This window comes from Fulmarus glacialis, unplaced genomic scaffold (genome assembly GCF_000690835.1).
Source record: "Fulmarus glacialis isolate BGI_N327 unplaced genomic scaffold, ASM69083v1 scaffold34201, whole genome shotgun sequence".
NCBI lineage: Eukaryota > Metazoa > Chordata > Aves > Procellariiformes > Procellariidae > Fulmarus > Fulmarus glacialis.
In genome coordinates this window covers 39,766-55,848 of record NW_009192716.1, presented here as the reverse complement: position 1 = coordinate 55,848, position 16,083 = coordinate 39,766, and the positions used below count along the sequence as shown (strand labels likewise).

Here is a 16,083-nt window from a genome sequence, read left to right as displayed (position 1 = left end):
CCCCCCGCCCCAGCCTCTTGGTAATATGCAGTTAAGAGATCTCAGCCGCAGCTGCCAGTCAATCTGTACCTACCTGTTAAAGAGATTCCTGCCTTTTTTTTTTTCTTTTCCCCCACACACACTCAAAATGCAGAATGACCTACCACTCCCATTTCTTCTCTACTGCAAATCCTCACAGAAGTTGTAAAAACCCAGTCAGGAAAAAGAAGGTAAGGGTGCAATATACTCAGGACTGTCTTGAAGAACTTCAGATCACTGAAACTTTAATGAGTCTTTCTTTAGATACTTGTCTGTACCTGCATCCTGTTACAGGATACTACCTGAGTCTCCTCCATAGAAGCACTTAAGAAGGAGTCTCTCTGATGTCTCTATAGGGCACAACTGCTTGGGAAAAACGTCAAAATTTTAATTGCACCTTAACACCACAATTAGATGTGGTGGGTTTTGTTTTTTTTAATAACGAAGCAAAAAAGTGTTAGTTTGGTCAAAAAAAGTCAAACAGCTGAATATAGACTATATTATTCTAACTGCTGAAATACTGTAGGAAAGCAGTTTAGGCCCCCCCTCCCCAGAATGCAGAAACATTTCTTTCTTTTTTGGCAAACCATATAAATCGTTTAGATGCTGCTTTCCATCAGCTAGTCATAAAAGAAGAGAGAGCATAACAAGAATTAACTCATTGATATCATATCCACAAATGCAGTAGGAGAAAAAAGTTTAACAACATTTAACATAACACTCTAAAGAATACAGAACCTTTGTTTTATATAGCTCCAGTTCATTATCTGTTATCCTCCATGGTTCATCCTCCTTCATTTTATCTGCAACTTCTTGTTCTTTATCATCTTCATGAAGTCGCAAGGGCTCTATCATTTCTTCAAAAGCTGCAATACTGGAACGATTAAGTGAACAGCCATATTAAAACAGATGAGTCTATATGTCAGCAATGACCTTCATGGTATTGGAAAGTAAGTTTTATTACCACGTAAAAATAAAGTGAACTGAAATTTTTTCCTGCCAATTGCAGTTAGAACATCACATCAGATATTTGTATATGCAGACATTATAATTCAACAGACAATTAGGGACATCTGTAGGAGCTTTCACTGTTCATCATGCAACTAAATATAAAGTTTTAGCCAGTTTAAAAAAAAATACGAACAACTTTTGCTACAGTTTTACTATAATTGTTTGAAAATTGAAGAGTACCACCTTAGAAAATGTATAGCAACTAACAGTGGCTTCTTCAGAATTAAATTTGAAAGAGAAGGAGTTTACATATCACACTAAAAAAAAAAAGCTATCAAGTCTCATACTAGTGCCATTAGGATTTTGGCTTTGATATTTTCTTTTTGCTTCTTTTTAATCTTTCCAATAGTCTCAGAGCCACATTTAAATGCAAATAACCACAGCCATCTTGTTTAGTCTTCCTGCTGCACTTGTTAGAATATGAGATGTTACTTTGAATTTACCTGAACTTTAGTAAGAACTTTGAAAGAAAACCTTCTGAAGACAAAGAGCCATTCATTTCTACTAGAAAGAACAACTTGCATTACCCTACTTTCTGTACCCACATTAGGATACTTTAACAGCAAACAAAGGCTGCCACAAGTTATGAAAGTAACTTGTCTTTGAACAGCTCCGGCGTGTGAGAGGTGAGAAAAAATAAACAAGATTTTTAGCAGAACATATTTCATTGGATGTAAGGCATACATTTCAGTAACTGCAGTTTGATGCTATTTGGATGTTTTTTATAAAGATGACAAGGTATTGTTAATCTTCCGTGGTTGCAAATTACAGCGTGGAAAGTTTAACAAACATTAAGGGATACCTCTTAGGATATATTGTAATATCAGTATGTGTTATGTGTTAGCTTCCGTATAGTTAAACACTCCCCCCATGCCCATTTTCTAACTGAGGTGTTCCTGTTCCTCCAGGAAAACTCCCACACTACTAAAAAAACATCTTTTTTTCTACCCTTGGTGGTCTTCACTGAAGTTAGTTAATACAATGACTTCACCTTCATTAAAAGGGAAAAATCAGATGTGATCTGCTATTTTTTGGCTGAACAAAAAGGAGAAGTATTAACAATATTCTATTATACAGCACAGCAACTGTTAAAAGAAATCACCTTCCACCACTTAGTTTACAGCTACAATTAATGCCAACTGGTATCTTAGAAAGGTTTTGGATATATTGTGGGGAATGTATCCACAAAGATAGAAGAAATGCTCTCAGAATAACTAACTCATGGATCACTTCTATGAAATAAAAATAATTCCACGGAATTCTACAATCTCAACTTATTATGCATAATGCATGCTACCTCTAAGTTTACATATTTTACAGTAGCAGGCTCCCAGGCACAAAGACATCCAAAAGCATCAGAGTGCCAGAAGTCCTCTACCATTTTAGTTGCTTGATATATTCTATACATTTAAGAAAACGTGATTAAAAAGCAGGGTATAAAAGAATGCATATTAGCATTTACCATTTACATAAGTTGTAAAACAGTATTTCCTAATTTACATGACATGTCAAACTATTCAGATACATGCATATCCATGTAAAAGATATTTGTACAACTTCAACATACTAAAGACGACTTGAAGGGAAAAGAGAATAATATTTTTAGATCTTACACATTCTGTTATAAATTTGTACTGAAAGCCATCTACAATCAATATTTTTTAAACTTGAAAATCAGAAATATCACATGTATGATCATTCCTGTGTAAATTAAAAGTCCAAACAATTTAAAAAAAAAAAAAAGAAAAAAGAAAAAAAATAGATCAGGCTATTTGAAGACCAAGCTTTGTTACATTAAACTAAGACTCCAAGTAAGATAATGTCATAAACCATTTAAGTTTTTGTGAGCATTTCTCTTTTTAAAGAGGATTGCTCTAGAAAAATTGGGGTTTTTTTAAACTGTATTTTTCTAAAAGGGCCAGAGATTTAGAAAGTACAAAATTCTGTGTTCTTGGATGTAGGAGTTATTGCTTAACGTATTTCCTGCATTTTTGTGAAACACTGGATGTCATAGGAACTACTCTACCAAAACTGTTATGTAGGAAAGAATGAAGTATTCTAAATTCATTAAAGACATCAAGAATCCAACTAACACACAAGTTGGGTTTTTTTGAGACTTACTTTTCCTTCTTTGGCTTAGTATTAATATCCCCAAGAACCATAATGTCCGAGAAGTCTATCCGAAATTTGCTGAGCAAAGTAGCCATCCTGTATCAGAAAAACAAGCCTTTATGCATGATCAGATTTTTAATTATTCCAGAGAGTAAACAGACAGGTGTTTGGTAATAAAAACACTAGTTTAAGAAAAAAAAAAAAGGCAACTTAAATGTGGTACGAAAAAATATCAAATTGACCTGGCATTTGGCTATAAATTAGTAACACGTTTGGGGGGGAGGGAGGGGCGGGGACCAAACCCAAACATTTTGAAACCATAAAACTAAGAGAAGAGCTCTCCCTTGAAGACAACCTCAGAAAATATTTGAAAAAGAAAATGTTAGTGTCACAATGCTGCAGAAAAATTAGTTTAACTTGAGGTATCTCATCCAAAAATATCTGGGGGAAATGGAACTTTAAGAATATGATTACACCTCAACCAAAGAACAATTGAAAGAAGGCTACTAGGAAGAGAAAGTCATCTACTGTGTAACATGCTCTATTAGCATTTGAAATGAAAATTTTTAAAGGCAAACTTACGCTCTTCTGTCATGATCAATCCTGTTTATTTTTCCACCAATGAACACTCTGATCTTACAGTCTTTCCACTTCTTCTTAGTTGTAAGAAGATACGGAATCAACAGTGTCAAACCTGCATTTTGACCAGAATTTGGGAATGACTCAGAAGACATAGCATTGGGTCAGAATTTAATAGTACAAATTTGTAGTCTATATATGAACTGACTGAAAGATATCTATTAACAATTCATTCAAAATCATTGAAATGATTTTTTTCCCCCCTCAACATTTGTTTTTAAAGTATAAAGCATATTACCTCCATCATCAAAGAGCCACCAGACATCAATATTGCTTTTGCCTTGTTTCTTCTGAAACTGAGTACTAGCATCAAGTAGTCTTTGGTCAGCCAAGTTTAAAGGAGAAGATGGACTCTTTGAATCTGGAAAGAAGTATGATGAAATTTAATTTTTTGACGTGTTTTGCTAAATCACCCTGAAAGTCATCAAATGCAACTTATTAATATTTTGTGGTATCTCTAAGTTTAAATAAAAATTGTTTCTTACCCCCCAACCTGACTCCAAATTTTGATTGAATGGATATAAACTGAGCTATATTTAGGGAGTCTGCAAACTCATAACTTCAGCAGTTAAAGATTTAAAGTCATTTAGCAGACATTTGAAAAATAAAGGATCTGTAAGATCTTTATACAGTCATTTGCCTGGACAATTTAACTAACCTTGCACACATACTTCAGAGCATTAGGTCATGCACTGTTGCTTCCTCTTGCATATGACAAAACTTCCCTAAAAACACGCAGATACTAGTTTACAAGTAAATACCATGTCCTAAGCACTTTTCTTCTTTCCTAAATCCATTTTTCTTTAAGCATGTGGTGAAAATAAAAGCTAGTTCTGCGTATTGGAATTCTATCTTTTGCAACAAGTACTGTTTTGCATGTGCAAGGCTCTGAAGCACAATATAGACTTTTTTGTGTAACAAAGTTATTGGATTTGCTGAGAACAAGACAACAATGGCATCTTCAATTAGATTAATACAGGTAAATATATTTTTTTAAAACTATAGAAAAAAACTAACCCCTTTCCCTTAATTAAAACCTCAGTTTGAACAAGAGCCAGGAGTTTGATATTCATCTCAGTCCTTACTTTATTATGAATTTTTAAATTTAGAGTACATCTGTGACTGATTTACATTAATATACTACTTTACTGCATTCTGGGCCTTCTTCCAAACTGCCATTTGTGCTTCAAGATGTAATCTCACTTTCCATTATTAAAATACAACAGCTTCTAGCTGTTGAAATTATGAAGAAAATGTCAAAAAAGTTACATGAATCTTAGTTAAGAAAAAAATATTTGCTTAACTCAAAAGAAGTCTGAAATAAACCAGGAAGTGAAAACTGCCCAAATTAATCTCTCAAAATGCTGTTTATTTGAATGAGTTCTTTGCATTATTTCAGATATTAATCTCACTGAGTGGCTATATTATGCTTTAATGCGCAAGCTATTGAACAATTCCAAGTAACAGAGCAACAACTATGGCTTTAGAAGATAGCCATAGGATAGACTGAAGGAGCACTTGCACTATGCCATTAGATAATATTTCCCTTACTCCTCAATCAAGTAAGGACCGAGACAGATACCTGAGACAGAGAACTAAGCAAGCTCCTGAACACATTTCAAATGTTACTTAAGAACAAAAGTTAAAAAAACCCAAAACACCGTATCTATATATCTCTCTATGTATCTATCCAACATTCATATCTTAAGACACATGCACAATCCTTTCTCAGTAGCAACTTGTTCTGGGAATTTCCACAAAGTTGCATTTTTCCATAGCCTAATCCTTAAAGATGAAGCATAATCCAAAGCAGATATGAAGAAATAAACTAACATTGCATGGTTGATACTTTCCTCTCTCTCATATATATGTGTAGAAAGGAGTACAAAAGGAAAACTGAAATTAACAATGCGAAAGAATGATTTAACACAAAAAGGTGGAAAACGCCTGCCTTTTTTCAACAGTGGTTGTGTTGGAGTCTTTCCATCCTCGTCCTCCTCTGGAAGATTTTTAAAGATACAAAATAAAAAGATTAATTTCCTTTGTGATGTTAATGAAAACACTACTACTGTATACAAAAAAAATTAGAAAATAAAGATGTAGAATGAAATGGATTTTCATACGAAGAAAAGCACACAAATGCAGTCTACCAGATCCTGAGATTTATTTGTACTTAAAAAAAAAAAAAGAATCACATAGCTCACTTAACTATTAAGCTTTTACTTTAAAAGGAAGAGGAAGTTGGTTATGGTCATGTCAAAGTATCCTGAATGTTTTGTGTCTGTTAACATGCATATTGTTCTAGTTAACATGCATAATGTTCTAGTCTGAGGTGAAAAAACCTTCATAAATACAGCAGCCTTTGAATCATACTTAATATATACATGTGTGGCACAATTCTCAAGCAATTTTTAATTGCCTGTCAAACTCATTAACAAAGAAAATCCATTGTAGGTCATCGTCTACCACCTGTTTTATTTAGAGGACTAGACATGAAAGATTTATTTTACATACTGCTAAGCTCTAAATCAAAGTAAGTGATTGGACATCAACAGCTAGAAAAGCATGATGCACTTCCGTTCCACAGACACAAAAATCCCTTAAGTAATTCCTTGGTGAGGGGAGAGAGGGACTGAAGAGGGAATGAGAGAGAAAAAGAGTAGAACTCAAATTTCATTGCTAACTAGCAAGTTACCTTTATGTAGAGTGGGAGTTCTTTCACTAGATGATGGAGCAAAAACTACAGAAGTGTCTGCCTCAGCCTTCTTGCTATAGTCCACTTTTACTATGACATCCTTGGTACACGGAGATTTTTCTTGGGATGACAGTAACTCTTCTTTGAGAAAGCAAAGAAACATATTATAAACCACTTTATTGTTCCAAATGGTTTCAACAGAGGTATGTGACTATACTGAGATGGTTCACAGTTGGTTAAACTCTATTGCAACTGTAATGCTATGGCAAAGAGAGGAAAAAAAAAAAGAAAAACAAGAAAAAATCTTGTATGAACTGCTTCAGAATACAAAGAAGCTCCTCCTCTGAGCAGAGCTCTGATTTCCTGCTACTTCCTTCCCAGATTTTGGGTGTTGATTGCATTACCACAGGCTAAACACAAAACAGAGCTAGCCTGTACTGAGGAAGTATAACCAGGAGGTAAAAAAAATTACGTGGTGGAACATTTTCCATTTCCACTCTAACTCCAAGAGGAAGACAAGCCTTAGACAAGGCCCACACCAAGTATGTCTCACAGCCAAGTTTTTTTTCCAGGTTTGGCTTCAGTGGAGCTACTTGGTAGCTTTCAGAGTTAAAGCAAACTCACAGTCCCCAGTGGATACTAAGACTCTTCTGACACCTTAGTGTTGTATTTCCCAGTCTTCTCAGTAGTGCTGTTTTCACACTACAGGTTCACTCCTTGCCATTTCTCATAACCCTCTGCCCTCTTGCACACAGGGACAGGCTCTCTGCCCCTCTCCAAATCCTAAGACATTCTTATGTTTCCAGTGAAGGAACAACCCTCCCCTCTTTCAGGAGGACGCCCCCCTACAGAGCTTGTGTCACAAGCGTTCTTCCTCATTGTAGCAACGCTGTATGGAGCAAGCTACAAAAAAATTAGACATTATCAATTCAGTAGTCAGTTGCCGCCAAAGCTCACAGGCTTCCTTCATTATTCTGCTTGAAATTTAACTAAAATTATACCATTCAGCTTACAATCACTACCTACAAAGCATAACCAAGTCTTCTACACTGAAAATAGAAAACCTTTCCAAACCTGAGACAGACTACTACTGTGGTCTCTAAACTAGCGTGTGTAGAGGTTGGCAACCCACACCAGACCCATAGCATTCTTGGATCATGTAACATTTGTTGTGAATTTCATGATTTCTAGACTTAGGTCCCCAATACTTGATACCAATCAGGCAGCCTCTTTAATTTGTTTCAGTAGAATAGTAAATCCTTGAGAAGCACTATATACAGCTTACAAATACAGAAAGTTGAAACACACTTGGTTGAAAACCAAGCTCTGTTGCTGAAAATGGGCTATTCTTATTTTACATTTCAGACTTGCTAATTTCAGTAATTCTTATTCTACAAGAAGAGTGGTGGGGTTTTGGGGGGTTTTTTTGGGTTTTTGTTTTTAATTTGTTTTGTTTTGTTTTTTGATTTTTTTTTAGTAACTTAGCTTCATTTAATATTTTCAGAAAGCAGTTTTAAAAGGGAGTTAGAACAGCTATTCACCAGATGAAACAAACCAAATCTTACCTTGGCCCTGAAGGTGAGAAATGTCCAGGCCCTCCTTTAGACGGATGACAACTACACCATACTGAACGTCAAAGGCATCACTAAACAAAAGGAACAAGAATAAAATATTTTACAACTTTTTCTTTCCCAAAGGACCTACTTTATACACCCTCTTTGAACACATTCCAGTGATTAAACACTGCCATTTAAATTCCCAAATCATAAATTTGTGTTACAATTTCAGTTTCAATTCCAAACTATCAACTGCATCAGTGAACTGAACACCATATCTTGAAAAGCAACACACAGAAGGGATATCTATGCCCTGTCTTCCCTCTCTCCCTATGTAAACAGCAATTAAATAAAAGTAACGTGAACAGGTCAGTCAAGTTCTGCACAGAGGATGACAAGATACACTGAGAAATCCTCCCCCCATCAATAAAGGGATTTATTTTGAGTAGACCTCCTTGATCTGACAACTCAAAATTTCTGATGTCTTTCCAAAACATTAGGGTGTTCAAAACACCTATGAAGTTGTAATTTAGAATCAAATTAGCTATAAATTAACTATAATGTGCCTGTTCCCATTATATCTGATGGGGAAGGAACTCACTCCTTTAAAAAACAAAGTAAGAGGGAAAACTTCATTATTGCAGAAACAAGCACAAAGCCTGAAAAAATGGCTGAGTAAAGTGGAGTAAAATGAAGGACAAAACCACCCCCAAGATATAAGAAAGAAAAACATGAACTTAATCATATGATACAGTTTGCATTAGCCATTAATCATCAGTCCTTTAAATATAAATACCTCATTACAAATAACCATAAATCAGAGAACTCCCTCCCGTGTCATTTCCACAGAGAGAAATTTCTCAAGATTTCACTCATTAAACACTTCTCTTTAGAAGTAGTAAGATTTGATTAGAAAGTTCAAAGTATCAACATATCCTGTAATAAATGCAAGGAAAATTGAGGTTGATTTAAGAAGAAAATGTTTTGTCCATTAGTGAACATTTTTAATTCATTATTTAATTTGTTGAATCTGCACAGATTAATGTGTTTCTACTGTGTGCTTCAGAAACTTTCAATTTTCCAGAAATTTTCCAGAAATATGCTTGACCTACAGTTACTACCTCCTGAGGTTCCTCTTTTGGGATGCGGAGAACCACATGACTTGTTGGCCACACAAGTGGCACAAGCCATTCCAAAATAAAATAGGAAAAAAACCCCAAGAACTAACCAACATGTTTCCTTATTTTTCACTGCATTTGGTGCTTCTGTTTTTCTCTCAAGGAACTGGGAGAGTATGATTTTTTCCTTTTCTAGTCTCTGCTTGTAATCCCCCATCCTCTCTTTATTTTAAACGCATGGTAAATGAGAAGTGTAAAGCACAAATGAAGCGGGTTAAGCAGCACATAAAGAAAACAAAAAGCCCTCTGTATAAGTGCAAGAAGCAAGTTTTGGTTTTCTTGTTTGTAGCACAAGTTGTTCTATTAAATTTTTCAGCCAGAACTGGTCTGCCTTTCAGTACTGTCAAATTACACTGGGATTTCCTTTCCCATCTCCTTTTTGGCTACTGTATTACTTTGGGCATCAGTGCTGTGTGTCATGTAAGTAAAATACTTCTTGTATATGAGAGCAAGCTTTAATGAAGCCAGAACTTGAGCATAAGATTCGACTCATTCTCTACTACACTTAAATCTGTACAGAAGTAGTGTAGGAAAAACCCCGCTTTCAACAAAAACTATGCTTTAAAGAATTCAGCAGACTCACACATTAAGACACTAGTTCCATTTCTAAAGACAGAAACTCTTAAACCTTGGACCACTGCCACAACTCTTTCTAGATGCAGAAAGAGTTATTATATAGAAAACTAATCTGTTTAAACTATAAACACTTGCTTATTAATTTCCATATCAGAAAAAAACAAGGTATTGAAGACTGCTGGATCAGCAATATGGAAAATCTGAGTCTACCTGAAAGAGACTTCAGGCAACTAAGATGTTCTTGACTTATTACCAAACATACTGAAATGGAATAGAAGAGCTATACCTCTGCATTTTCTACTTACTGGAATAAATTGATATAGGTTTCAACATCTCTCATGTCACCTTGTCTCCAGTTTTTCTTAAATCCAACAACAAGGGTGTTAGGTCTCATTCTACCCAGACCAGCAGCCTAAGAACAAAAAATATTTTTTAAAAACCGTGTTATTGAAACAACTAAAGGTTCTATTATTTTCTTAAGCATCAAAAACTTCGAAGTTTTAAGATAACTGTGCAAAATGAAAATACTTCAAAGTATAAAAACCCTTCCAATTTTGATGTTCATTCACCTTCACCACTTTCATTTAAAAAAAAAAAATTTGAGAGGTGTACCTGCATTAAGTATTGTCCTCCATCCCTCAAGTCCTCTGCATGCACTGGTGCATAGAAAGCTTTCATCTTGTTTTTAATTAGCCATCGCTGATATTTAGCCAAATCAGTTGACAGTTCCTTCATGGCTTGCCTCCGAGGACCCTTTCAAAACAAAGAAATAAAAAGAGGAGAAGGAACAAGAATTATGAGTAGTAATAATTTTCACTGCTAGAATCCAATTCAAACTTGAAGAACCTCAAAACATGCTTCCACACTACCAAAAAAACCCAAACCAACAAAATACCAGGCATAATCAGCAGTGAAGAGTGGACCAGATTCTCATTTTTAGGAAGAGGGGTGCTCAAGCTTTAACAATCTTGTTCCTGCAGAGGACAACCCACTTCCCCAGCAGGTGGCACAAGCTTGTCCTCCAAAGCATAATGTAGTTTTAAAAGGAAAGGGCTTTGTAATGAAACATACACAGATATAGGATGACTTAATATTAGCCTTTATGGGAATATTGTTTCAAGCTGTACAAGTGTGCCTGTGTGTGTACATAATCCTAATCAGAAAGCCTTTGTCACAGTAGTGTCACTTTTGCAGTTTTATGTTGCAGTCAAAGTCATCTCCTCTTTAAATACTTTCTTTTTTATTACTTCCATCAGGACGAATCATTGTGTTCCTCCTAGATATGAAAATGTAGAATACAGGATGAGGTATAATCAAGAACACAATAACCCAGTTTTTGCAAAAGGACACAAGTTTGCAAAAGGATACAGACTCTGACCAAATGGTCAGAGTTAGTGAAGAATAAGGTAGTGTCATCTTTCCTGCAGGAAAGCATTTTGAAATAGAGAGAGCATATGCTCCCAGGACACCTCTAATCTCTAAGAATTGCTTTCCTATAAGGACGACACTACCTTATTCTTTTCAGTACAGCCCTACTTTTGAAAGACAGTAATTCCATCTGTGACATCTTACCTCTCTAGTACTACTCAGTTTCTGTCCTTTGCACTCACTGAAATTTTAAGTTTTTATAGACAGGAATTAAAAGAATTAAAGTTTCTGAAGACAAAACTGACCAACGTTTGCTTAACAAAATACATGTTCTATGGATTGCATTAACTTGATTTGCCCTTACCTGTTCATTAGATCAGAAGCAAGTCATATTTAGTAAGTATGGGAAATTTAAACATATTTAAGAGTAATCAATCTTTGTGTTTAAAGTTACACTTGCTTAAATGTTCTTAGTGATGTAACAGAAAAAGTTTGGCCTTAAAATATGAAGCTAAACTACACAATCCCAATATGCTAAAATGTATTTACCAATGTTTATCAGAGATGCAACAGCCTCTCTGTAGCTAACTGAAGTTTTGGTACAGATCATAATATGACAGCCACCTTATATCACAGTTAAGACAACTCATGACAAGCATGATTTTGAAGAACAGTTACTTGAAGCTTGCTTCCTTCCCCCCACCCCAAAACCTCTACAGATTTGCTGTAGAAGATACGACTTCAAAAAAAAAAAAAGTAAGAACTGCTGAAATTATGTCCTTGCAGAACAGTCCTCACACCCCGCAATCCCCCAAAACCCCACACCTCATATCCTGACAAAAACCAGGGAAAGTTAGTGAAATACTAGGGGCTGGGCAGAAAGGAAACAGGAAAGGAAATACCTGTTCACATTACTGTTTCACCTGCTGATGAAATGAATCCGATAACTGAAGGAATAAAAAAAACTACTTGAAAGAAATTTTTAAGTATTGGCTAAACTGATACTGAATTTACTGCTGAAGAAGGTTTATTTTAGACTAGGCTTTGTAAGAAATCTACCCAGGAATCAATCTCCCTGAAACAGTAACACTGAGAAGAAATCTAGCTGTATGCTGCACATCATTTTGACCAGCTGCTCTGTCCAAAGCATGAGAGAGTACATGAGACTGTATGACACAAAGACAGAAAGAGACCCAGGCTGTAATCCCAAGTTCATTTTACTCGTACAAAGCTTCCTCAGCATGTAAGCATCAAATGATCACAGGTACTAACTTTGCAAAGTTTCTCCTGTAGTATACCTAACTGGAACACGACCCAATACATGAGTGGATCCTACTAGTAAATCTCTCTTTTTGCACTTCTCAATGTCTAATGACGCTTTCATTTAAAATACCCGCCCCCCGCCAAACAAGAACCACAAACAAAAAGCAAGCAAGTTAAAAAAAAAAAAAACAAAACCAAAAAACAAGGTAACTTCAAGGTAAAGACAGAATATACTTACCATATGTACATGGCCACATATCATCAAGCCCACATTCTTGGTGAAAGCATGAACAAGATCAAGCAAAGCTGGACGTGCATTTGGAGCACCTGTCATAATTAAGCACTGAGGTCTAGAATTGTGAATAGATGAGGAGAAAAAAAGGTTGGAATTCATTTCATCTAGTGTTGTGGGGTTGTTTTATTAACAGAAAGAAGTTTCTTCCAAATATTGGCCATCAGAACATAATCGTCACTGGAGAGGTAGTAACCTTATCTACTTTTACAAGACTATGTTAAATTAAGTAAACATAAATTTTTCCACAACTGTCAGCAGACCTATGATCAACTGGTTCCAAACTTAGTAATCCCACTAAATCTGAAAATTTACACATTTAAAAACATCTGAAACAAATTTTAGATAAGACTAGATCAGAAGGATTAATTTCTTCCCCCATTTGTAAGTCATATCCCTTTGCATTTTCTAACTTAATTTCTTCTGTGCCCAACAGGAAAACTGGAATCATATGCTTTTTTTTTAAAGTTACTATCATTCTGAAGGCGGAGCCAAACAACTGCAAGTAAGTTATTCTAGACAACGTTCTAATCAATTTTAAAAGATGAATGGCCAGACTTCAGAATTCATTTCAGGAGATAATTTTTCATATGTAAGAATCACCTAAAGTCATCTGTCTCAGTTTCTATAGCAGCTCCAGTTCATTTTCCATATCAGAATCATAGAACAGAATCATAGAATCATTTAGGTTGGAAAAGACCTTTAAGATAATCGACTCCAACCACAAACCTAACACTGCCAAGTCTAGCATTAACTGCCCTAACTGCCACATCCACACTTAAAAGTGGCATAAATACTGTAGGATAGAAAACTGCCTCCTTGAGTAGGACCTTCCTGGGTAGCCATGCTGGCAGACAACAAATCAGTTCTTTTCTTCAGCTGCATGAAAGACACTTGTGTAACCTGTTTGCCATTACTGAAGTGCAACAAGAGAGTATGTCTGATGTGAAATAGCTGGTGTTGAAGACAACATCCACAGTACACACATCTTGGGGATTTTAGGTTAGATCAGTTTTATTGCAAGCATGTGGACTGAATGCTCATTAACAATTTGGAGCATATCTTCCAATTCAGTTTCGTCAAAGAGGAACGCAATTCACAGTTCATGATTCAAACCATGAGGCATCTAACAATAAGCAGGCATTATCCATAGACTTGCTTCTAAAGTGCATTCTTAATCAGAAATAAAATGCTAATGTAAATATGTCCAGAGGATGTCCACAGTCATGAAATTCAAAGTTGTTATAACCCACAGGAGATGATCAGGCATTTAATGGAAACCATGATAGCAAACATCGTGACAGTACCCTTCTGAATACATAGAAGTAATTTCCTATGTCTTTAATATCATTACCTGAAGTTTTTCACGTGATCTTCCACTCCTGAGAGCCGAATAGAATGCTGTAGTGCATTCAAATAAGTCAAAGCTTGCGTTGAGGATCCCCAGTTCACATCTGTTGGAAGATTTGAAGTTCCAGTATTTTACTTAAAGCTGTTCATTGTAAAACTACATGACCACAAAATGAATATCGAATACCAACTGAAAACACAAAAGATTCAAGCTACATCTTGGTACATTCTACACAATACTAGTCAAACCCTACAGCTAAATAGGCAATCTATTTAAAGATAACATTTCTGTAGAAGTTTGATAAAACAAGTTAGAGTTTGATATTTTACAATTATAGGAAGAAAGGATTGAGGGTTTTTCCCCCGCAACATTTCAAAGATTGTGACAACTTCAGAGTCAAAAAAATAACGCTTCAGGAAAAAAAGCCGTGTTTAGTTGTTTTGTACCACAGCAAAGGAAAAAGGAATCTCAAAACATTGTCTAAACAAAGTAAAAAAACTTTCAGTGAAAAACTGCTAGATTAAGCAGTTCCTTTTAGATTATTATTTTTATAAGGAAACGAAAGGAAAGATCCCAGTATCCTCTCTATTTGTTCCCATATACATCTTTTGATAGCATGAATTTATCATCCAAGTACTTCATAATCTTCATAGCCCAGGATGTAGGGTTTTCCTTATTTTCAACTTCAGGAACACTTTTTGGTTCAGTTCTGCTCCATCTTGCACTTATGATCATACAGTGCTCTTAGAAGAAGGAAGAAAGTGTACAAATTGCTGTTCATAGCTATAGGTTTACTGAAAAAACAACCACCACTCAAATCCCTTTTCAATTTGGAAAGGTAAGGGAGCATCCTTTTTCACTTCCTATCAAAACATAACATGCTTTCCTCGTGCCTTTGTTGCTGCAACCCAAGCTCTTTCCATGTGCACCTTTTCCTCCAATTTTAATTCAAATGTTTATGTCTAAATGCAAAGCATGCATCTTGATAATTTGGGAGGAAGGGGAACAACAGCAGTGACTATACAGGCATAATTACATTTCCTTACAACTAAAAAGCCTGAAACAGAAGTTTGAACTAGTCAAAGTTTGAACTAGTTTGAACTAGTTCGTTGAACTACAACGAACAGAAGTTGTTTTGTCCCTCCCCCCAAAGGCCACCACTTTTTCCGTTCTTCTACACCCCTTTTCCCCACACTGGAACCAAAAGAAGCCCCTATACATACCTGGTTTCTTGTAAGTGACATAAATGTAGAGTCCAAGGACTATGACATATGTTAGAAGTGCTGCCCACCAATTAATGACAAACATCACAATGCAACACAGAATAGCTCCAACAAGAGAAATCCACATATTGTAGTATTTGAAAGCAGGGCGCCAGCCTAGTCAAAATATAATTTGGAGGATAGAAAAGAGGGGGGAAATTAATTTAATCACTACTGCAAGAGAAGGCAGGCTATATTCCTCTTTTCCTTCCCTAGTGTTCTGCATCACATTTCATGTGAATGCGTGACAGTAAAGTACAAAATAAAAGACTTTGGTACATTTATGCTTTCAATTTTCCAACACCTTTCAAATGAATTTGCATCTTTCTTACATAGATATGTAAATGTTCCTAATATTACCCTCTAAAAGCATATGTCAAAAGGAAAATTTGAAGATGCTTGTGCCACTATGTCTATTGAATCAGGCTACAGCAACCTTTGGCAATAGCTTGCCTGACAATTATTTTTGCTTTCAAAGGTAGTATAACATGAATCATCATGAGCTTGTGACTCACTGTCTCCCATACTACTAACTGTTTCTGTGTATTTTTACTATTTTCACATGGCCAGAAATTTTCACCACATGAAAAGGAAAGGACAGATATATCCAAGTAGAACTTGAATACGTCAAAATACTGGACTGACACTGTTTTACATCCTTATTTATCACAAGTTTATCCAAAATCAGGTAAATACACACGCACACTCCCAAGATTAACACATGTATTAGGCATAGAATTTTGTGTAAACAGAGTTATACAC

General features: G+C 35.5%; 1 protein-coding gene across 1 annotated transcript in view; it reads right to left on the bottom strand.

Moving 5' to 3' along the window:
• SLC12A2 (solute carrier family 12 (sodium/potassium/chloride transporter), member 2) overlaps positions 1 to 16,083 on the bottom strand; it is a 58,569-nt gene that overhangs the window by 3,059 nt on the left and 39,427 nt on the right. Inside the window, exons 14-25 of the mRNA XM_009587198.1 lie at positions 15,283 to 15,438; positions 14,063 to 14,162; positions 12,655 to 12,766; positions 10,398 to 10,538; positions 10,091 to 10,197; positions 8,041 to 8,120; positions 6,476 to 6,616; positions 5,732 to 5,779; positions 4,019 to 4,141; positions 3,724 to 3,835; positions 3,151 to 3,237; positions 757 to 892 (exon numbers count right to left, since the gene is read on the bottom strand). Coding sequence (XP_009585493.1) covers positions 757 to 892; positions 3,151 to 3,237; positions 3,724 to 3,835; positions 4,019 to 4,141; positions 5,732 to 5,779; positions 6,476 to 6,616; positions 8,041 to 8,120; positions 10,091 to 10,197; positions 10,398 to 10,538; positions 12,655 to 12,766; positions 14,063 to 14,162; positions 15,283 to 15,438 — 1,343 coding nt within the window. The remainder of the gene's footprint in view (positions 1 to 756; positions 893 to 3,150; positions 3,238 to 3,723; positions 3,836 to 4,018; positions 4,142 to 5,731; positions 5,780 to 6,475; positions 6,617 to 8,040; positions 8,121 to 10,090; positions 10,198 to 10,397; positions 10,539 to 12,654; positions 12,767 to 14,062; positions 14,163 to 15,282; positions 15,439 to 16,083) is intronic.